Source organism: Lissotriton vulgaris, chromosome 5 (assembly GCF_964263255.1).
Source record: "Lissotriton vulgaris chromosome 5, aLisVul1.2, whole genome shotgun sequence".
In the NCBI taxonomy this organism is placed as follows: domain Eukaryota; kingdom Metazoa; phylum Chordata; class Amphibia; order Caudata; family Salamandridae; genus Lissotriton; species Lissotriton vulgaris.
The window spans coordinates 80,252,061-80,276,781 of NC_141693.1; the positions used below are offsets into that span (position 1 = coordinate 80,252,061).

Genomic DNA, 24,721 nt, shown 5'->3' on the forward strand with positions numbered 1-24,721 from the left:
CAGTAGGCTGTCAACCAATCCTAGCCTGGGCTATCTCAGCAGCAACCAGTGGAAACAAGCATTCTGTCGACCAATCTGAGTCTGCGCTGTCCTCAGCAGCAACCAATGGAAACAAGCATTCTGTCGACCAATGCGAGTCTGCGCTGTCCTCAGTAGCAACCAATGGAAACAATCAGGCTGCCAGCAAATCCGAATATGCCCCAAACTTAAAAGGAAGAGAAGCGAAATATATTGGAACTTTTGCATTTCTGCATCATGGCGGTGGCAGCTCATCTCGGGAACCTCAAGGAAGAGGCCACGTGTTCCATTTGTTTGGAATATTTTAAGGATCCGGTGATGACCGAGTGTGGACACAACTTCTGCCGCTCCTGCATCACTCAGAGCTGGGAGGGAAGAGAGGAAAACTTCTCCTGTCCACAGTGCAGAGCAACATCTTCTGGGAAAAATCTCCGACCCAACAGGCAACTGAGGAACATGGTGGAAATGTTAAAACAGCTTCACCCGTCCCCAGAGAAGCCCCCGGGGGACTCGGAGGATCTATGTGATAAACACGAAGAGAAACGTCGGCTGTTCGGTGCAGAGGATCAGGGGATGAAATGTTTGGACTGCCCGGAGTCCAAGGAGCATAAAACACACTCAGCAAGTGCTGAAGAGAAGACTGCAGAGAAGTGCAAGGTATCTCTGTGGGTATTCAGGGATTGCAAAGTCAAACTACGAGGGACCAGCCGGGGAGGACAAGGGGGGGCTTGGGTGGGGGAGGGGTGTGTGTTTTTCTATAAACACAAGTGAAGAGCACAAGTTGTGTCTGTGGAAATTTAAAGATCACTAGGTCACTTGGTGAGCCACATCAATGGGCAGCTGGAGAGCACCAGCTGTGTGTGCAGCTGCTTCGAGGTCACCCTGTGTGTCCGATTGAAGAGGCTGCAGAAAAACACAAGGAATTTTTGTGCATTTTAATGGGTCACAAGGCACCCTTTAGGTTTATATAGCAGGTCGCAGGTCTGCTGAATTGGCATTATGTATCTGTGTCGATGTTTACTTCTCATAATGCACCCTGTGGTCCAGAAGTGAAACCTGTAAGAGGTATGTGTGTCCCACAGAGAAAGAAGCTGCAGAGGAGCACAAAGTATATGTGTGGGTGTCACGGTTCACAAGAGAAATCAGGGCCACTTGTATGAAATAAACATTTTTATGATTACTAAATAGTGATTTTTACCGAATTGCTATTTTCTAATCACAAAATGCTATGTATGTAGGAATCACACAAAAGATTTTGTGATTCCTTAATATTACCTGTTAGCAATTCGGTAAATAGATAATAGCTTTTAGGTAGTATTACTCCATTCGTTCCTAAGGGTCAAAAGGCCCATAGATGCAAATGGTTTTGCCTTAGCTAATTTGCGAATACAGATAATTAATCACAAATTAGCTAATGCAAAGCCAAGGGTGCACGTGGAATTAAGGTCCTCCTGAAGTACCCAAAAAAGATAATGTGCACATTTAAAGCAGACACATGCCATATGCCTTTTTGAGCATTTTTCAAAGTTTTCACATGATTAGCATCAACTTGAAGTTGATGGTAATAGCATTTTGCTAAATACACAGCTGGCATTTGGAAAATGCTTTATACATGTGCAGAAGGAAATTGCAAATTGCGATTTCCTATTAGCATTTGCAATTTTAGGCAATCACTATTTTTGAGATTGCCTAAAATTGCGAGTAGAAAGCCTTTCATAAATCATGAAAGGCTATTTTGCATTCGCAAACCGCCCAATTTTGCGATTCACACCGCTTGCGAATGCAAAATAGTTTCATACATGTGGCTCTGTCTGTAAGAGGACACAAAATATGGGTTCAGGTAATATGATGTAATATCTGGGGTCATAAGCAGTGCATTGGGGGGTGTAAGTTATAGTTAGCTCAGGTAACTATAAATGCTGAATTTCACTGGTTTTGTATGAGGGAAATGTCAGCCTATCTATAACGTCCCTGTAATTTTTTTTTTTTTTTTCTTTTTTTTTTTTTTCTTTAGTGAATTATTATTATTATCATCATCACTCTGAGTCTCTTACAGGAATATAAGTTTTCAGGGATCACAGGTTGTGCACTATGAGCCTCATAGAAGAGGCAACAGAGGAGCACAAGATGTGTCTGTAGGTATCCAGGGATCACAATGAATCCTGTGCATCCCCTAGAGAAGGCTGCATAAAAGTATAGGGTATGCTTGTGGGTGCTTGGAGATCGTAAGCAAATAAACTCAGTGAGACCTATATAAGAAGCTGCAAAAGAGCACAAAGTGTGTTTGGCAGAGTGCAGAGAACACAGACTTATGCTCTGAGCTACACATGCGGCTGCAGAAGATCAGAAGGGATGTGTGTGGGTGTTTGTGATCTGAAGCTGTACTCTAAGGGTTCAGTGTGGCGGTGCAGTGTGTAGTACATGAGCTCAAACGTTCGTCGGTGTCAAAAGACTTGATGCAACAATTCGGGGTGTCGCACATGGGCTGCTGTGGTCATCGGACACATCTTAAGAGGTGCGGCAATCCAAGGTGTGGCGCACAGTCATATGGTTTCGGTACGCAGCAGAAAGCAGAAGAGGTGCAGTAAAGAATGTGCACAAGTCCACTTGGTCCTTGGTGACAGCAGCAGATGTGTAACAATGCAGGGTGCATCACACAAGCTCAGATGCATCAGAAGTGTTGCAGTCGAAGAGATGCGGCAATGCACTGTCTAGCACACAGGCTCAAGTGGGCATCGGTGCATATGACCCATCAGCAATGCAGGGTTCAACAGACACAAAAGGAAGTGCTGGGTCCAGGCGCGGCAGACTTGGATCTTCTTAATTGGGCCCAGAGTTGAGTTCTCCTGTAGTATGTTCTACATGAAGTATGCTGACTTTGGGGACCCTTCACAAAATGAATAAACGCCAGGCTGGGCACTGATTAGACTCCTCGCCTTGGAAAGCTCAGTTTCTGACCTTCTTACTTCAACTTGCTGCACACAACATGGTCTGGGAGATCAGCAAAAGTCCTCCCCACAAGCAGTCCATCTCATGTGGCCTTCAGTGGCAGGATTGAGTTTATTCTTCAGTCCTTGGGGTCTAGCACTTACCTGTAAAGGAGACAGCAAAGATTCTTGTCTCTGGCTTTAGACTTTCTCTTCAGCGGTGTGCAGAACTCCTTAGAGTTAAAAGAGTAGCACTCTCTATATGTGCAGCGGTCAATTCACATTTGGACCCAGATGTTTGGAGGTAACCAGTGGACTTTACAGTGAACCACAAATGATCTCTCCTTCCATCAGGATACATATTCACGCCAAAATGTTGTTCTTGGCCCTAAAACATTCTAAGGAGAGGGCGTAAATAGAGAAGCAGTGAATGCCATGTGCAAAAAGAAGGAAGTCATTAGTCACTGACTACAAGTAAGAATCTGAAACACTCTACAAAACAAGGGTATCCTACTCTTCCTGTTCTCAGTCTGACTGCTGATTTCCTGCCCTAGACCCTGCTTGGGTTTAGTGCTTGCTCTCCTGATTTGGCTTTTTGTGGACTCTGCCTCCGTATGTTTCCATGCGTGGCGGATGGTTTACTGCTTCAGCATGCGTAATGCAGGGCTGGTTACAGGGCTTAGTCCACGGGCAAACGTGGTGCCCAAACCCTTGTTTCTGGACCGGGGAGGACCTGGCAGTTCGGGCTGGGTCCCGGTCTAACTGTGCCACTGGATTCAAGCTATCCTAGCTGATGAGGGGCGGAACTCTGAAACCGGTCCTAGGATGCTTGTTTCCGGGCCAGGGATGACCTGGCTTGGCAGTTCGGGCTGGACTATACCCATGATGCACTGGTCTGAACTGGGGTGGCATGGTGAGCTAAAGAATGATGGATTTAACCCAGATATTTTGACTCGGGTGAATGTTTGAATTGTTCCTCACTCCGTCCATCATTTGTGTGTCTTTTGCAAACCATGCGTGTGACCAGTCCCCCTCCCCCACTGTGAACAGTGGTCATCCATGTGCCTCATGAGGTTGGCGACACGGCCTGGCCGCTTCACACGGCCTTCAACCAAACATTCAGGTTATGGAGTTGGCTGCAGGGACTGGCAAATCCCCCCCCTATTGCCTCTACTAGCCAATCAGCCATTACCTCCTTTATCCTTACCAGCCCTCAACCATTACCTCCTTTACCGCTACCTTAACCATAAAACGAGACAACCAGCGAGTAAACCGACATTAATGTGATAATAGGCATTGTGTTATTAATTGTTGAACAAAACAATAATGCTGATAATTCTTGTCCTGATGATGATGTCATAATTTAAAAAGGCATCAAAACGTCGTCGACCAAAAACCCCATATGCAATATGATGAATGCTATATTGTTTGATGCAATGGTATGGTTATGTTTAAGAGATTGAGTCTGTAGCACTGAACAATAGTATGCAGACAGATTTTCGCTTTGCCTTTTTGGCCATTTCTTTGTTGTTTTGTCTTAAATGTTGTGGGTCACGGCTGTGCCCACTTGTTATCTTGGTCTTAAAACTCCCTCTATGAACTTGATCATTTAAAATAAAATTCTTGTCCGGCTGGACAAAGAAACATACTACTTATTAGGTGTATGATTATTATTTTTTGCTATCCTGTCCACATATAGGGACCATTGTCTTTTGTAAACAGGCCATGTATGAGGCTGGCTCCTGCTCGCTCGCCGTGTGTGTCTGTTGTACTTCAGACCATATGAGGCTGGCTCCTACTCTCTTGCAGTGACTGTCTTTTCTGTTACAGACCAAGTATGAGATTAGCTCTTACTCTATCACCTAGTCTGTATCCTTTCTATCACAGTCCATGTATGAGGCACACTCCTTTTATCTCCTGGTGTCTGTCTGCTCTCTGTCCTGGACTGTGTATGAGGCTGGCTGTTGCACTCTCGCCGTGTCTGCTCTGTCACAGACCAGATATGAGGCTGGTACCTGCTCTCTCGCTGTGTCTGTCCTCATTTCATTTATTCTTCATTTCGGTTCAAGATAAAACCATAAAAGATGCATCAACAATATACACATACAATTGTACAATACATATAGCAGTTCTGAACACAAACAATGGCTCAGCAGCGCGGTAGGGGCTGAAAATCCAAATCATTAGTGCATTTTCCCTACCAAAAAATACTATTAAAATATTTAAATAATTAAAACCTAGACATAAAAATTTTAAAAGAAGCAATACACTTTGTACAAAAGTCATTAATTCTTATTCTATTCTAGACTTGTTAATGGTTTTAAAAAATTCAGCATTATTTCTACATAGGCATACCACTACGAATATTTTCAAATCGGAAAATAAATTCATGGTTTAGTTTTTAGCGTTTCGGCCATAAAGTGCATGTACATAATTATAGTCTCAATCCAACTTTTACTCTTATAAGACTCACATTAATTAAAAACCTACTGACACTGAAAACGATTTTTTGAGATGTTTGTTTTCAGTTCAGTTCATTTAGTCTTTATTTCGAATAAAATTCATAAAAGACAGCAAATATAAAAACATTATCAACATTTCATCAATTTACAATGGAACCCCAGGTATAAAGGAGTTTATCTTCAGCAATATACAAACATTAAAAAGTCAAATTAATTTAAAAGGGGTTGCAAGTTCTTTGTGCGAAAATGTTTGTTTTCAATATTCTTCCTGCCTCTGTACCAACTCTAGTGTTAAAAAAATGGCAGATGGGTTTTATCCATTTGTTCCTCGGTTTGCTGTATGCAGGGCAGAAGAATAGTACATGGAAATCATTCTCCTTTGGTGCGTTTTGACCGGATTCATTGCTATTTCTATCACTATTTGCTGCCCAATTTGATGTGTTTGCATTAATATTTAACACTCCATACCTGAACTTCATCTACAAGGCCTTAGCCAGTGGTGGATGTATCTCATCCATAAAGGGTTCAAAACTGGCTATTTCCTTGTAGAGAAGAAACGTGGTTATCAATGTGCCATTACCCGCACAATGTAACACATCATTTTGAATGTGGGTCCAGAAAGTGATTTTTAACAATGTTTGTACTAGACAGTCATATGTATCATCCGAATTTTGATTCGCAAACGCTGCGAATCGCTAAACCGCAGCGTTTGCAAATCAAAATTCAGAAATCGGTATGTATGAGGATAATCGCAATGCACATTTAAGGAATCGCAAAATATGCGATTCATTAACTTTGCTTAAGCATTTAAGGAATCGCAAATTGCGATTCCTTAAATGCTATGCCGCAACCACTGAAGTTTTGCGATTTCTCCTTAAGAAATTGCAAATTACGACCAACTTCAAGTTGGTGGTAATTTGTGATTTCTTTCACAAATGCACTTTTTGCCATTTGTGAAGGTGCCATGTGGCCCACATACATGCCCTTATGGCATGTATGTGGGCCATATGCGCACACATGTAAATTTCAGGGGTGCAACAGGGTGTCCTTATGACACCCTTGCACTCTTGAAATTATTCTCAGTTTGCGATTCTCAAATTGCGAATCACAAATTTGAGAATAACTTCCCATTCATTCCTATGGGCCTCCTGGCCCATAGAAATTAATGGGAAAGTATTCCTTAATTGCGATTTTGCAATTTGCTAATGGCAATTAAGGAATAGTAAGAAATTACTAAAAAATTATATTATTTTTTTTTTAACATGCATCCCTTTTTGCAATTCTCAAATAGCGATTTCTAAAAAAATCACTATTTGAGAATCGCAAATAAGGGTGTTGATACATATGGCCCTTAGTCAACTGTGTCGGAGCTTCCCAAAAATGCTTCAAGCCCAATTTCTCGAACCAAGAGGGAACCTGTTTTATCCATGGGGTACCCCTACTCTTGTCAATTTCTAAAACTGCAGATCCTCCTTGTAGCTGGTCAATTCAGGAGTTGATCAAAGGCGTACCCAGAATAATAGGGGTCTTATTACTGCACGGTGATCTGTACGTTTGATGTTTAAATCCATTAGAATGGGAGTTAGAGGTGTTCTCACTGGCAACCCTAGTACCTGTCTAATGAAGTTGTTTTCTCACAATTCAAAACTCCTTTTGCAATGTGGTCCCCAAATTTCAGCACCATACAGCGAAGCAGCTTGTACTTTGTATTTGAAAACCTCTAGAGCAGGAGTCCTCGCCTTCGATAAACTACTCCCATGCATCTTTATTATTAGAAACACGTTTTGGAGTTGGACAATCTTGTTTTTTTCAAGCTGCTGCTACCAGGACAGCTTTGTGTCCAACATTTTATTTCTAAATAATTAAAATAGTGTACATACTCAAATTTTTGGCCACTAACTGCTAGGTTCTTTTTAAAAGACTTGTGTGGATTTATTGCCATGTGCTTTGTTTTGCCATTACCATTGCACCTGCCTCTATTGAATTAAAAAATGAATCAAGTTGATTTATTATTACAGATTCCTTTGTAGTTGGACTTGGCCTGTTATTAAATATTAATTAGTTACAGTAATTTTTTATCCGGTGTTTTTTATTTTTACACCGGCCAAATCCTCAGATGGTGTATATACAGTGCAATTGATTCTATTTTGAGGGTTATCCTAATCCATATAGGAAGGCCCGCCTCTCGTTGATGAAATAGCGTCTACACATACCCTACCCTATTGGGGGTTTCCAAAGCCCAAGTCTCTTGTAAAAATAGAATATCACTTTGTTCTGTATATTCCATCTATTCCGTGTCTCTAAGGTTCCTAATTAATCCTGCTATATTCCTGGATGTAAATCTTATTGCTTTCCCACTATTTGCTTCAGGGCGTATTATGTTTGGCCTACTACTGCTGCTAACTGTGTCAGAAGAAGCATTTGTGGGCATGTATAATGTCCATTGTTGCTCCTCCTCCCTAACAGTTGGGTGTGGCTTATATGCGTAATGGTAGGATGGCTCCCCCTGCCCCTCCTTTTGGTGGTATATGTTTATGCGGCATATTTGTCCTCTGCTACTATTTAAAACATGTTTTACTTGAGGGGGTATTTCACTGACTATAAGAGTTGGTTGTCATTCCACGGCATCCAAAGCAGATAGTGCCTGAAACATATTCGCAGATAATATTGGAGCATCATCAATAACTGATGTACTGGGATATGATTTTATAGAAATATCCCAAATGGGAGAGCACTAATGCAAGGGTTATTGGATGAAGGTTTCCTCTCTAGTATTTTGTAGCAATCAAACCATCTGCGGGTGATGGAAGTTTACTATTATACAATCGCCAACTATATTCTTGGGGGAGTCGCCAACCCACCCTACTCTGCGGACCAACAAAATGTAATTGTATTTTGTGGTCTAAAATGTTTGTGTTTTGTCAACCAATCAAATGTTTTGTTTCGCAGAGTGTTCTAGGATTCCCTCTGCCCATATTCTTTAATGCTGGAACCCATGGTAAAATTAGTACATGAGGACATGAGGCAGGTGGTAGGCCTAAGATATCAGAACTTGGATTCAAAAATATATCTTGTGAGCTTTTTGTTCTATCTGGGCCTAATCTTGTTTTGGGAATATTTAATCTTTCATTATTCTCATCCAGGACATATGTTCCCCTCATTGTATCAGAATAGGGCTGTGCTTTTTCCCATGTTCCCCTTTCGCTGCTGTCTTTTTGGGTTATTGGGTTGGCCCATAAGTGCCCTTTACCCTTCTGCTCATTCCAATAAAGCTCAGGGGCCGGGGCTCCTCTAAATGCCTTGAATCGCCTCCTCTTTCTGCAGTGCAAGAATTAGTTCTATTTTGTCTCTCAAATCACCTATAGCAGTATTCATCTGATCGATCTTTTGGTCCATGCAATCACATTTTTTATGTATTAGTCCACTTATCTGGGTTAACATAGATCTTAAAGCTGTTTCCAGTATCCCACTAATTACACGCTCGAGAGCCTCAGGGCTTTCCTTTTCTACCTCAGTAGTGGAAGCGAGATCCGCTTCTGTCTGTGTGCTGCATATTTTTATCATTACTACAGTTTGTTCCTCTATTTGTTGGTTTATTTGGGCGTTGGGCGTTGGACCTTGGACCCCTTATTTTCTTAGGTTCTGATCCCCCCCCCCCCATAGCACGCTTCTGCCTTGTTCTAGGAGCTTTCCCTTTGGCTTTTTCTATTTGTTTTAAAGCTCAGGATCTAGTTCCTAAACTTGGACTGTTATTGTCATCTGGTGCTAGATTTGGGGATGTCGAAATTGGATTTAACAGGGCAGGTGTTTGAAATCCATTTTGAACTGTTATTCTAGCTGTTAGTGGTGTGTTTGCCTCTCTATACATCGGGAATTGCGTGGGGTCAAGTGACAATCGCCTTTCTGTCAATTGTGTATTGTGTCAGCAGCGATTCTGCTCTGATTAGAAAGGCATCTAAGGTGCCTACTGCACCTTTACGTTTATCCATACTCCTGGTCTATTTAAATATCTATGATTCAACGGTACTTGTGAAATGGACGTTCAAAGCAGCACTTCAAGGGAAAAGAAAAAAGAAGAAACTCCTTTAGATGAAACAAGATGACCAGCAGCTTATTGTAGCAATAACCGCCCCAACTACACTTGTTTTTCCGCCAATGGGCAAGTGCCTATTATTGCCTACTACGTAAGTGGTCAGATAACGCAGAACTAAAGCCTAGTTCTCACCGCCCTGAAATTGCTCCCGCCTTAATATGCCCCACGATATCTGTTTAGTATAGATAGCAATGCAACCCACAGTTCCTTGCGTCTCACAGGTTCGCAATACGGCATTACCGAATGCCAATAGAGTCTCAAAGGAGGCCAGTTAATGGTTAATGGTATAACAATATGGCTTGGGAAAGTTTATTTGGAGTAAATCTTACCCGCTTGTACTTCGATGTGTAAATGCAGCTGCCAAAGGGGGTGGCCCTGCCCTGCTTCTTCTGGCCCCTGATGGACGCACCGCGGGAGCCCTGGCCCCCTTTTAGTGCCTCCTGGCGCGCTGGTGACGGTGCACAGCGTGGAGCCCCGCAAAGGACGATGGGAGGCGTAGGCCTCCGGCTTCCTGCTCCCCCATGAACCTCCTTGGCTTCCCTCCGGGCTCCGCGACAAACCAAGGCAGCAGCGGGCAAAGGTGCATCCTGTTAGTGCTGGGCTCCCACGCTGCGGGAGCCCTGCCCCCCTTTTTAGCTCCTCCTGGCACGCTGGTGACGGTGCGCGGCGTGGAGCGCCGCAAGGGACCATGGGAAGTGTAGTCCTCCTGGCTGCCTGCTCCCCCACGAACCTCCTTGGCTTCCCTCTGGGCTCCGCAACAAACAAGGGTGGCAGCGGGCAAAGGTGCGTCCTGTTAGTGCTGGGCTCTATTGCCATGTTCGCCTGTTCTCTATCACAGATCAGGTATGATGCTGGCTCCTGCTCTCTTGCTGTGTTTGTATTTTCTCTGTAACAGACCATGTATGAGGCTGACTTCTGCTCTCTGCGTATCTTTTCTCTTTTGCAGACCATGTATTAGTCTGGCTCTTGCTCTCTCGCCCTGTCTGTGTTCTCTGTCAGACCATGTATGTGGCTGGCATTAGTCTGTCCCTGGCCCAGTGCCTCATGGGAACAGGGCAGACCAAACTACCAAGCCAATTCTTCACCCCCCCTTTTCTGAATAGTTTTGTCCACCATAAGCGTGGAAGGGTATACTCAGATGCGAGTCCCTTGCTCACTGCACCATCAGGATTCAAGCAAGCCGGGCCGAAGACTGCTGAAATGCCAGAAACCGGTCCCCGGAAGCTTGTTTCCTTCCCAGTATAATAACTGGCTTGGTAGTTTGGTCTGCCCTGTTCCCATGATGCACTGGGCCAGGGACAGACTAATTTGCATGTAGCCAGGTTCTGAGCTGGGATGGTGCAGTGAGCTAAAAAACGGTGATGGATCAAGCCCTGATCTTTAAACTGGGTAGGAGTGTTCTGCTTAATTCAGATACTCTGTCCATCACCACCCACTTTTCTGGATCCAATCTGGTGATAGCCAAGCTCCTGGTTCAACGTTGTTCCCTATACTTGGATAGTTTGTTTGCCGGGTAAGTTTGCGTCATGTTCTTGAGTGCATTATAACTGATGCAGTTGGTCTTGGAGATGATCTGGGGTGGGAGGAGAAACCAGTGTGGGTCTTTTAATGTGGCGGTGATAACAATTCAATTTCTTCAAGGCCTTGATGGGCCGTGCTTGCTACTTGGTGTATGTTACCTTTTTAATAGGTGCTGGGTTGGTATTGGGTAGACAGTTGAGGAGGGTCTTGGCTCCATCCACATGGGAGAGGACTTGAACGGTTTTTCTGAAGTCATCTTCCAACTTCACTTTCTTCAAGATAGAGTAGAAACCCAGCTTTCTTGGTCATGTTTGCAATGTGTTCCTTGAATGAGACATCTGTGTCAAAGGTGGGGTAAAAGTCTAGGTTAAGTTGGAGAGCCAGTCATGAAAATTAGATTGTTTTGAGCCGTTGGAATACAGGAAGAATTCAGTCTTTGTGAAGTCTACCTTTAGTACGTTAGTTGACAAGCAAAACTGTATAAGTTCAGGGCAGGATTTGAGTCTCTCTATGTCGTTGCTGGAGGATATTTTTAGGTGGCATTGAATGTCCTGTGCATACTGAAGGATCTTGATGCTGCTGTCTGTAAGGATAGATCTGAGAGATCACAGGTAGAGGTTAAAAATGATGGGGAAAGGATGGAGCCCAAAGGTACTCTGCAGGTGACTTGGAATTTCTGTGAACTTGTGGTACCTATTTACATGAACTTGCACCACTTGAGGTGGTAGGATGTGAACCATTCCAAGATATTGCCTGAAAATCCCATGTGAGTTTTTCACAATATTGATTATAGCTGATGGGCGTTTTTTGTTGTTGTAACCTTTACTAATTTAAAGTTGAATATTATACAAGAACATGCCATGGGTAGGCACACGATTGTCGCATGCAGTGCCACCCATTACAATACAGAATACAGGAGAAGCAAACCGAGAGAGTAAAGGAGGGTGTATTAATCAAAATGGGACAAGATGGTGCATGTATGTGGTACAGGGTAAGTGCATAGATGTCATCTTCCGGCTGTTGTAGGAGAGGTGTGATCACATCCTTGGTGTGAGGGTAAACTGGTCGCAGTGCGTTTACCTTCCTATGCAGTGAGAGGGCGCTGTAAAGGGTAGTTGCAGGGCGAGGGACAGGGTGGGGGAAAAGGAAGAGCGCTTGAATCCTGGAAAGTGTCTGGAAGCCTCTAGTGGCCCATACAGTGTCCGTGAGCCTGCTGGTGCCTGTTCAGGTCAGTATAGTAGGAGCTCAGTGCATCGGTCAGTGAGAGTGTGTCGCAGGCTGTGGGAGGGTGCGGAAAATAGATTCCACCACTCCAGTCATGAAAGAGCTCCAGACCTCCTCATAGATATGTAATTGGTCATTCAAAGTAGAAGTGATTTTCTCGTATCCCGCTACGTGATATAGTTCTAGGAGCCATTTTTTCTACGGGGAGGGAGGACTGCCTACAGTGACGTAATATGCAGAGTTTGTCCGTCGCGACTGACGTAGCTCGCCAACTTAGGACGTGAGAGATCATGCCAGGGAGGTCTGAAAAATCATGAGGAAAAGCAAGATGTGCTGAAGGAGTAATCTGGACGCTATTTTACTGTTGTAGGTACCCTCAAACTTGAGACCAGTATGGGGCACTTCTGGGGCGTTCTTGCCATGGAGGAGGAGGGCTTTGTCATCTACTTGGAGTGTGGCTGGCTCACTGCTGCCGTCTGGCCTGAAGACAGTGTTTGTCCTGTGGAAGTTTACTCTTGCTTATGTGCTCCTGTAACTGATCCCTTCAAAGATTTCCTCTACAAATGTAAGGTAATAATAGGGCGGAAGTTGGTGAGTTCTACTGGATCCCGGGATGGTTTCTTTAGCAAGGGAAAGATCTGAAAGATCTGATCTGCCCTAAGAGTGTTTGCGAGCTTTCCTAGAGTGAGGAAGATGATGAGTGTGGTGTAAGGGGGTAGGAGTTCTCCTTTGATCCGATGATGGATGAAGGAACGAAGGTTGATTAGAAATATTGGATAATATGCGGTAATCGATTGAAGCAATTCCATTTAGTGGTGAGGAAATTGAGGATGGTTGGAAGTTAAGGGGCGTGGAAGTGATAACCATGTTCTATCTGATTTTGTCAGATGGTGACCACTGATGCAGGGACTGTGGGTTCTGGGAGAGGATTGGTTGAATGTCTGACAGGCTTGAAGAGAGCTTTGCTTCTCTTAGTTCCCTGACTGATTGTGACTTTGCAATAAATGATTTTGCTGCTATGATGAAGCCTCTGCAGGTGGAGTTACTGTTTTTAGTCAGATGAGGTCATCCGGTAGTTTGAACTTATCCTGATTTCGTATGGTGTGCTTGTTTTCATCAAGGTCTGACATCTGTGGTGGGCTAAAGTGTTCTAGAAAGTTCTTGAATATTTTTCGGATGGGTGTCTTTGATTAAATGTAAGGTTATTTTTTTTTTCTTTTCAGTTGTGCTTGATGCTGAGGTGTAGACTATTGAATGGTGAAGGGGTGGCAAGGTGGTCAGTCCAGCCGAGGTCTGTAGGAGTCCAGCAGCAGATATGAGGAGATGCTGATAGAATGTGTTCTGTGTGTGGTCTTTAGAGGGAGTGAACCAGGTTTCAATGATACAGAGTGATCCTAGTTGTGATGGATGAAGACATCCGTGATGACTGAAGGGGGTATAACTGCACAGTGTGCATTGATGAGCATCAACGGAGTATGAGGTTATGATACAAACCCAGCCTGAACGGGTTGATTACGAAATTCACATAGTGTACCTTTTTTTCATTATTAGAGTCCCAAAATGGTCTCTGCTTATTATTGGTGTGGCAGCATTAATGATTATTTCCCTTCTAAAAACCTGTCAGATTAACTGCTTTCACTTTTTTTCCTAAATGTATTGATTTTATACCAAAGTTTCCAACAATACACTAACATACCAGACACTGCATTATGTTACTGTATCAGCCTCCACTATTCTCCATCTCTGAGACATTCTGGTGTGGCAACTTTTCCTTGTTCCCCCTCCAGGCAGATGACACACTACAGCTGTAGGTCCAGTTTGCCTCCAGCCTGGCTCACTTATAGTGCTTGACTAGTTCACGTTAAAACCAAATCCTGCTTGTGGAAGCAGCCATCACACACCTCAGTCTATGAGCCGCATGGTCTTGGTCCTGACACGTTGGGGCCTCAGCTCCATCAGCCTCCTGCATTGCTCGGGTCGATGTAGCTCATCTAGCTTTAGCTGTGTCACAGGTCATGGGGAGATGCACTAAGTTTTACGAGTAGTAGTAGTAGCGAGACAAATCTGATTCTTTCAGGTAGTTGCTTAGTTTATCCTAAAAGGACCGTTTCAGAGGTTGGTTTACTTGAATGTCTTTCATTGCAGACATCAAAGATCTTCACCCAATATACTGCAATTTGGGAACTGTGTCAGCCAAGGTGGAGGAAATCTGCATTCGGTGCAGAGCAGCGTACACCGTTGGTTGTAGCCGCGGCACCATTTTTGTCTTGTTTAAGTGGGGTTCTATAGGCTTGATGCAAACATTTAAAGTGGAGTAGTCTTAGTGGACCATTTGCGAGTTTGTTTAAAGCAGTAGAGCCATTCTTGCTCAAAGATTGTGTGGCCCAGGGGTGTTTCCCATTTAGCTTTAGCGGTTGGGACCATCGACGAGGCATCTCCCGGGTGTTGTAGTGTATAATTTACTTGTCAAGTGAGCATTGGCTTTGTATGTTCTGACTAATAACAGTGCTTGCAAGCTCTTGTTTTCTGTGGAAAGAATGAGTAGTTGCTTTAAAAATAGCTTCCATGTGTATGCATGTTTATTTGACTGCCAGTGTAGGTTGTTTCCGTCCTTCGACGGTAGCCAAGTCTATATACGTGCAATCGGGGAATACATCTCATATCTTAGTTATCCCCCTCCCCCTTATTCTGTTGAGGGTCTGCCTGTCAGCCGTGAGTGAGTAAAGCGGGTGGTGGATCAGGTACTGTTCTGGGTCATATAGCTCAGGGTAGGCTGAGTTTTCTGATGTCCTTCCAGGCCAGTCGTGCACTCTTGACTGAGTTAATTTCAGTACACCCCCGTCGAGGTGCCCTCCTAATCAGAACACTCAAGGGGATTGATGTGCTGTGTCTCACTCAATTGCTAAGTGGTCCATGTATGGCAGCGGTGCATCCAGTGGTGTGTTTATGCTGTGCCTGTGCACAGTAGAGCTCAGTCTGGTGCTGCTAATCCCCCTCGTCATAAGGCAAATTGAGTGTTTGTCAGTTTATTCTGGGCTAACCTCCTGTCCAGGCTAGGAATATAGATACTTTCACTAGGTGCTTTTAAAATGTCACCTGGACCGGGTTTATTTTTTAAGGTTGTGCCACAACTAAATGGTATTATGGGTTTTTGCATAAAATGCTAATGTCTTTATCAAGTAGAAGTATCTGCCAGTGATGAAGCTAGTTTACTTGGAGCAGGAATTCTGGCCTAGTCCTTTCAGATATGAAAAGGTCCAAATAAGTGACACCTTTATCTGTGTCCTTGTTTGTGATACTTCGGGCTGGTGCTTTGAATCTTGATATGTGTGACTGGTACTTACAATGTGGAATGTTTGGGTGGTTCTCACATTAATATGACTGGTACATTCAGTCAGGGCACGTGTGTTTGGTACTGTAGTGCCTCTTTTCTGTAAGACTGCACTCTACAGATCTACACTTATTTCTTGCACTCCTCTCTGCAGGTCAAACTTCAAGAGTGGCTGTGTCTTCTGAAGAAAGAGGAGGAATATATTCTGGAGTCTAAAGTGAAGGAAGAGGAACAATATAAAACCATGAAGGTGAGTGGAAGCAATGCAGTCAGTGCTGTGTCTGTGTTTCTGTATTTGCCCATATACTTGTGTGTACCTGTTAGAAATGGGGGTCTCTAGTTGGCAAGGGCTTGCACCTTTTTCCAAGTAGGGACCCTTCTTCCTAGTCAGGATAAGGGAGTTATACTCCTAAAATAACCCCTGCTCACCCCCTTGGTAGTTTGGCATGAGCAGTCAGGCTCATCTTAGAGGCGGTGTGTAAAGCATTTGCACATAGCCAACAGTAATACAGTGTAGGCACCACTAAAGGACACCACAACTGTTTAGAAAAATATCCAATATTTTTATATACTTAAGACAAGATCAAAAATGATAAAAATCCACAATTTAGTGCTTAAAAATCTTCAGTTATCGAAATAACCTTGAAAAACAATTCCTTGATGCCCCGGACCGGGTTATCGACAATCATGGCATCATGAGCAAATAAATTCAAATAGTTCTGGCTGACTGCGGCGTTGCAGGCCAGCTACGGTGTTCGGAATACCCGCAAACGGTACCTTTTTAGAAATGCAGGGCGTCGGCGACCTCTCGTTGAGCTTCCGAAAGCATGGTGTCCGCAGGCGTCTGTTCTGGACGTCTACGCGGTAGTCGTCGGGTCCCTCTAAGTCACACGCGTTGCAGGTCGAACTCCTCTTTGTTGAAGTCAGGAGCTCTGCTTTCTGGTGCTGCGGGGGAAATGCAGCGGTGCGGCGTGCAGTGCCCTCAGGTCGCGGTGCGAGCAGGGACTCGGTGGCAGCATCAGATGGCGTCGCAAGTGATACCAGGGTCATGGTGCGAAGTGAATGCGGTGCTCGTCACTATGCTAGCAGGTCACGGTGCAAGCAGCGTTGTCGTTGTTGCTGAAGCGCTGTCGTCGGCTAACTAACTGGAGTCGATGGCACAGGCGTTGGTAGGCCAAGGATGCAGTGCGGGATGACGGTGGTGCATTGTGTACCTTTACGAGCGGTGGACTCGAACCATGGAGCAAGAAGTGGCGTTGATTCTGGCGTGGACTGGCAATGTCTGGGATACCACGGCATTGTGGTGAAGCGAGGCTGTGGTGACCACAGGTCGCCGTGCGAGCGGCGGCTCAATGGCGGCGTCAGCAAGCGGCGTCGGTGAGACCAGGGGCGCGGTGCCGTCAGGTCACTGAGTCGACAGCGGTGGCGTAGACGTCGTCGAGTTGCATCTGTTCTGTTGCAGCACAAAACACAGTCCCCAGTGCTGAGGGAAGAAGAGCTTGAAGTCTTTGCTGTTCCTAAAACTTCTTGAACCGGGGGCAAGCTCTACCTCAAGCCCTTGGAGAAAGTCACAAAAATAGATTGCAGAAAGTTCAGTCCAGTCCTTTCACTGCCCAAGACAGAAGCAGCCACTGCAGGCCAACACAACAAAGCACACAGCAAAGTGGTAGTTCTTGCTCACAGCTTCTCCAGCTCTTCTTCTTGGCAACCTTCTTGATCCAAAAGAGTTCTAATGTTCTGGGGGTTGGGCCCCAATAGTTATACCACCAAATCCTTTGTTCTCTGAAGGCAGAGATGTCTGTACCTAGTCCAAACCAGTCCTGGGTGCATTCTGCCAGTGCACAACTTCTTCCTTTGTCAGTGTTGACCAGGGTCATCAGATGCACCACAGGAGGTGGAGCCAACATTGTGAAGGCAGGCACAGCCCTATTCAGGTACAGGTGCTACTCCTCCCACCACTCCCAATGCAGATAGGTCTATTCAGCCTAGTGCTGACTCGCTCTGCATCCTGGAGCCACCCCAGCCCCTGTCACTCACGAACCAGACATGCAATACAAAAACTAGCAGAGGCAGGCAGGCTGGTTAGGCAAGAAAATACCTACTTTCTAAAAGTGGTATTTTCCAACACACAATTTAAAAACCACCTTCACTAAAAGATGTATTTTAACATTCTGAGTTCAGCCATACTAAACTCTAATTTCTACCTAGTTCCCTGGGTCAGTTAGGATTATAAGATGTTATAATCAAACTGCCCATTCTGGCCTATGGAACAGGTAGCCTTGCAATAGTGAAAAACGAAATTGGCTGTAATTCACTATCAGGACATGCCACACACACCCGGGCATGTCCTACCTTTCACATACAATGCATCCTGCACACAGGGGTACCTTGGGCCTACCTTAGGGGTGACTTGCATGTAGAAAAGGGAAGCTTTAAGGACTGTCAAGTAGGCGCACTTGCCAAGTCGACATGGCAGTCCCAGACTGTAATGAACACAAAAGGAACAAAGGGAGGGTCTACAAACCCACCTCGTGTGGCTGGCTACCTTAACTCCAATGAAGGTCATGAGTAGGTGCCCTAGTCACCCTGGATAGGCTGTTTAACAACCATCCTTATGATGAAGGGTATGCATGCATAGAAATGAGTACATACAGTGCCAGTTTACCGAATCCCAATAGCTCAAAAAGTGGATTACCATCAAATGAACTTAGTGATCAGTCCTATCCATTGGTTCACCCATATCACGTGGTTGGTCCTTTAATCATCGAAACCATTTAACCCCGAGCTCGATATTAGAGCAGGATCAAGTCCACAGGCACTTATGACAGCCGATCATTGAGGGTTTGAAAGGATAATAAACACGCAGTGCAACAAAAGAATATAGTGGTGAATTAAAAAAGAGTGGGATGTCCTAAAGAGAGAATTTTATTAAGCTAAGGACATCTCCCCTTAATAAAACCAGAACAGTGCAAACGACAGTGAAAACCAATATCTGTCGTGAAAAAAGGCCAACATGTTTTTGCCTAGTGGGGCAAAAAATGTCCCCCGGCTTTCGTCAGGGCCTCTGCTCTTGAGATATTGCTACTGCTTAACATTGATAAACTAATTATAATCAATGTGCAAAGAAAGAAAACTGTGTTAAAGGTTGGAACAAATACAACCTGTAAAATTAACTAATCCTCCTTTTCAGTGGATGCATGAACACATCAATGGAGAGATATAGAAAATAAATGCACACATTTCAGTACACTGTATGTCAAAGTAACCATCAAACATACCCAACATAAACTGAAATTTAAATGTTCTCACCCAGTTTGACCGAGGACTGGACCTCACCTCACCTGGACTATTCTCAGGTTTCCCGACGCCCCGCTCGAAAGGTCAAAGACGATAACCAAAGGGAAAAAGGGGGGGTTTAAAGAGCTCATACCATGGATGCCCCAAAACATGCGTAGTTCCCTCCTGGGATAAATTACGCTTTCACCTCGGACGAAACCATCCTCTATATAGCATAACCATCTTAACTCCTGACAAACCCAATCGGTGTAAAAACCAAAGGTTGAGATCTAGAAGTATACATATATATCTTTTCTAGTAACATTGCACTAACATGTGCTCAATCGTTAATATCAAAAATCGTGGGTTGAAAGCACGATTGTAGTCGTGTATATTAACCCAAATATGTATAGTATTGCTTTACTGTGGGACACTCACATCTTTTGGCAATGGTACGCACACGCCTTATAGCCAAATATCGAGGGCATAAATCGAGGGCATAATAATATTAGTGACTGTAAGCGCCCTCGATATGTGCACATTTAATCAATTATCCAGAAATCTTGGGTATTACTGTGCCCCAGTATTTGCTGTAAAACACTTGGAATAGCAAAAAAATGTGTGTCCAGTAGAACAGCACCCATATGTACCCAGCACTCACCTGTCCATCGGTGCCTCTAAGCTCAAGGCTGAGTCTTAGGGGGAGGCACCGATGCGGCAGGCAGCGGCTGTTTTATGGCTCTGATCGAACCGCACTACTTTGTAAGCCTGCGCATTACTCGCTGGGGATATGCCGCTATCGTATTAGTTTTAACATGCTGGCCTTTTTTCACGACAGATATTTGTTTTCACTGTCGTTTGCACTGTTCTGGTTTTATTAAGGGGAGTTGTCCTTAGCTTAATAAAATTATCTCTCTTTGGGAGGTCCCACTCTTTTTTAATTCGCCACTATATTCTTTTGTTGCACTGCGTGTTTATTATCCTTACAACCATCAATGATCGGCTGTCATAAGTGCCTGTGGACTTGATCCTGCTCTAATATCGAGCTCATGGTTAAATGCTTTCGATGATCAAGGACCAACCACGTGATATGGGTGAACCAAATGATAGGACTGATCACTAAGTTCATTGGATGGTAATCCACTTTTTTGAGCTATTGGGATTCAGTAAACTGGCACTGTATGTACTTATTTCTATGCACGCATACCCTTCATTATAATGTATGTTAAACAGGCTATCCAGGGTGACTAGGGAACCTACTCATGACCTTCATTGGGGTTTAGGGTAGCCAGCCACACAAGGTGGCTTTGTAGACCCCCCCCTCCCCCCCTTGTTCCTTTTGTGTTCATTATATGTTGTAGCTGGGGACCTGAACTAGGAGTGGTCTTTAAATATTTGTTTGTCCCTGTGACCCCCTTCCCCGTTAAGTCCCAGACTGTAACCAGGCTCTGCAACGGCAGGCCAGAGTTACACTTTTACGGGCTGTTTGCGTGGGTGGCAAAATCAAGTACTGCAGCCCACCAACAGCATTTGATTTATGGGCCCTGGCAAGCGCAGTGCACTTTACTAGGGACTGACACATAAATCAAATAGGCCAATCATGTAAACACCAATCCATAACACCTTTTACTACAGGAGCACTTGCACTTTACCACTGATCAGCAGTGAGAAGTGCGCAGAAACACTATGCCAGCCAAAACGGAGTCCATACCGGGAGGTCAGAAAGCCAAAACTCTGGGGAAACACACCAAAAGATGCCAAGTCTAACAGTACCTCTTAAAGTTCAAGACACACAGAAGCCCATGAGACACCCTACAGACTGAGCTGTGGTGCACACTAGGTAACTAGAGTCACTGCTGTTGGACGTTGGGGCTGAAATCAGCCAAGGGCGTGTTATACAATAAAACTAAAATGACACTGTTCTCTGTGAGGTAATACTTGCATAGTATGTATTAGTGTATGTATTTACATGTGTGGCATTATCTGGCAGTAAGTCATACCTGTGTGTGTGCATGTGTGTGATTGTGGGTTTGTGAGTGTGTGGGCATGTTCACACTTATCTGTAACAGTATGTGCTCATGTATGGATGATTCTGGAGTTATTGATGGGTGTGCATGCATGCATCTCTATGGTTGTGTATTTTCGTGGGCATGGTTGTGTGTTTGTGTTGTCTCTGTATGTATTTTGAGCCACAATCTACCAATAAATGTGCATGTTAATGTGCATGTGTGTTTGAGGGATGTGCATGCTTTAGTCTGAATTTATTGGCTTTAACTTTGTGCTTCCGCATGTAAATGTCTGTGTGTTGTCATATCACAAGGTCTTATGGTATTTGTGAGTGTGCAAATACATGTGTGCATCTAAATAAGTGTGTGACTTTGTAAGCATGCCTGGGTCTGGATATATACATATGTGAGATTATATAATTATACTTCTGTGTGCGCGTATGCATGGGTTTCTGGAGAGTGCTTTTATGGGTTTATGTATTCATTGTCTGGAGATTATTCTGTGAGTTTGTAGACACATCTATACATGTGTGTGACTGGACAATCGTGTGCATCTGTATGAGTGGGTGCCTCTGGGTTTGTGTATGCACAGAGTGAAGAGCTCTATCTGTGAGTGTGTGCATCTCTGTGCACATGCATGTGTGCATCTGTATGAATGTGCACCTCAGTGGGGTTCATATGTATGGTTCAGGATTTATCTATCCATTCATTGGTCTGAGCACACCTGGTGTAAGGCCCTTCCTAAACCAAAGGGTTAACATTTTAAACATTCTAAGAAGGTGCACAGAGCACTCTACAAAATGCACACAGCTATAGATCTTTAGGGTTTTTTCCAATAAGGTAAATACAAAAAATGTTTATCTTGATATGTGGTTTTCTTTCCAGGATCTTCTGATAAGAAGAACAAACAACAATGACACAATTAATCAAGCTCAAAAGAGCCTGAACATACATACACAATGTTACATACCATTGCTTCGTACAATGCCAACATTTCAGCTGCACTTGTAAATGGATTCTCAATGCATTTCGGGTTGTTAACCCTTCATCAGGAGAACTGCAAAAATAACATGGATATGTTTACACAATCTAACCATTGACAAACCAGGAACCGTGTGTTCATTGCACGTGCTTATACATGCAAATTTCAAACCTATTTATTAAACGAGGGATGTAATTAGTGTGTTCTCCACCGACATTAAAACATGGATGATATCCCCATGTTCATAGAGAGGTATTGAAGAATTAGCCAGATGCAACTATGTGAGATAATGTGTTCATTTATTGTTACGAGTGTCTCATATGCAACCCAATCCCAAAACAAGTGACAAAAGGAAAAACCGTCCCCTTCAACACTGTGTGTTGTACAAAAAAACCTAGTTACTAAATGTTGCACGCAATGGAAGAATTGATAGACTATCGTACAGAGTACCGGATTCAGGATATGTGCTAGCACATTAGAAAAGTACGAACTTACTATTAAAACCAAGAATACCGCATCTACAAGATTCAACTCTCAAAACCCAATGGGTTACTTACAGAAGCATTAATGTGTTTCAACAACTACCACAATGACACACAGTTGAATATCATAAGAAATGGATTCTCTCCAATTACATATCAAGTTAACATAACATTTCATTCCTTTCTTTGAGTCCCTTTGGTATTACTGTCTGTAATTGTTTAATCCAAAAGTTTTCTCTGAGCTAACAATATGTGTATGTCTTTGTTTGATGTGGGGTGAGTCTTTCTAAGATGGTAAAACTAAGTTGTGGTAAGGTGTGTTTCATGTCTACAGCCGACCAGCTCACCACCTCCCTCAGCCAGAACCCACCCACCAGCACAACGGACCCCAACGAAGCAGCCCTCAACTTCACCCAGTGGCTGACCGCCTACGCCGACGAACTCGCACCACTGAAGAACCCTCCCAGCAGAGCAAGAAGGCCTCCTGGTTCACTGACAAACTCAAGGACTCTAAGAAGACCTGCCGCACCCTCGAAAGCCTGGTTCCTCGACCACTGACAACATGACCGCCCTCAAACACGCCACCCGCAAGCACCACCAGCTCCTCCGCACCACCAAGAAGAAATCACTGAAGGAATGACTGGACAACAACGCCCACGACAGCAAGGAACTCTTCACCATCATCAAGGAGTTCTCCAACCCCAGCACCGGCAACAACATCACTCCCTCACAAGATCTCTGCGACTCTCTCGCCTCGTTCTTCCACCGCAAGAGTGCAGACATCCACAACAGTTTCGGTGCACCACCCAAGCACCCAACCGTCGAACCACCGCCACCCTCCGCACCTGGACCACGGTGACCACCGAAGACACCGCCCGCACGATGAACACCATCCACTCCGGATCTCCGACTGACCCCTGCCCCCACCACGTCTTCAACAAGGCCAACTCCACCATCGCACCCCAACTCAGAGACGTCAACACCTCCTTCGACACCGCCACCTTCCCGGAGAGCTGGAAGCATGCCGAGCTCAGCACCCTACTGAAGAAACCAACAGCCAACCCCACCGACCTCAAACTTCCACCCCATCTCGCTCCTTCCTTTTCCTGCCAAAGTCATCGAGGATCGTCAACAGACAGCTTGCCGCCTTCCTCGAGATGAACGGATCCCTCGACCCCTCGCAGTCCGGTTTCAGAGCCAACCACAGCACCGAGACCGCCCTCATCGCAGCAACCGACGACATCCGAGCCCTGCTCGACAACGGGGAAACAGCGGCACTCATCCTCCTGGACCTCTCCGCAGCGTTCGACACTGTCTGCCACTGCACCTTAATACAGCGCCTCAGCAACATCGGCATCCAAGAGAAGGCACTGGAGTGGATCGTCTCGTTCCTCGCCGGAAGAACAGAGTCCGCCTCCCCGCATTTCGATCCAAGGCCACCGAAGTCATCTGTGGCGTTCCGCAAGGATCATCACTCAGCCCCACCCTCTTCAACGTCTACATGAGACCTCTTGCCGCCATCGCACGCCAACACAACCTCAACATCATCTCCTACGCCGACGACACCCAGCTGATCCTCTCCCTCACCAGAGACCCCGACACCACCAGAACCAGCCTACACGAAGGGATGAAAGACGTCGCCGAGTGGACGAAGAACAGCCACCTGAAACTGAACTCCGACAAGACGGAAGTCCTCATCCTAGGATCATCACCCTCCGCCTGGGATGACTCCTGGTGGCCCCCAGCCCTGGGCACCGCTCCCAAGCCAACAGACCACGCATGCAACCTGGGATTCATCCTGGACTCCTCCCTCTCAATGACCAGACAAGTCAACGCCGTCTTGTCATCATGCTTTCACACCCTATGCATGCTTCGCAAGATCTTCCGATGGATCCAAACCAAAACCAGGAAGACGGTCACTCAGGCCCTCGTCACCAGCCGATTGGACTACGGAAACACCCTCTACGGCGGAACCACAGCCAAGCTACAGAAAAGACTCCAACGCATCCAGAAGGCATCCGCCCGTCTCATTGTGGACATCCCCCGACGCAGCCACATCTCCGGCCTCCTGAGGGACCTGCACTGGCTCCCCATCAACAAGAGTATCACGTTCAGGCTCCTCACCCACGCACACAAGTCTCTCCACGACCTGGGCCCCAAGTACCTCAACGACCGCCTGACCTTCTACACGGCCACCCGCCAGCTACGGTCCACTAGCCTCTCCCTCGCCGCCGTACCACGCATCCGAAGAGCAACCGCCGGAGGCAGATCCTACTCCTACCTGGCGGCCAAGACATGGAACTCCCTCCCCATCCACCTCCGCCTGACCCAGGACCACCTCACCTTCAGGAGACCACTCAAGACCTGGCTGTTCGAGCAGTAGCGGACCCCCTCCCCCA

At 45.1% G+C, this 24,721-nt stretch overlaps 1 protein-coding gene across 1 annotated transcript in view; it reads left to right on the top strand.

Annotated features, from left to right (window-relative positions):
• Positions 1 to 255: 255 nt before the first annotated feature.
• Positions 256 to 24,721, top strand: part of LOC147710247 (E3 ubiquitin-protein ligase TRIM39-like) — a 133,859-nt gene continuing 109,393 nt past the window's right edge. Inside the window, exons 1-2 of the mRNA XM_086920920.1 lie at positions 256 to 675; positions 15,731 to 15,826. Of these exons, the coding sequence (XP_086777046.1) occupies positions 256 to 675; positions 15,731 to 15,826 (516 nt within the window). The remainder of the gene's footprint in view (positions 676 to 15,730; positions 15,827 to 24,721) is intronic.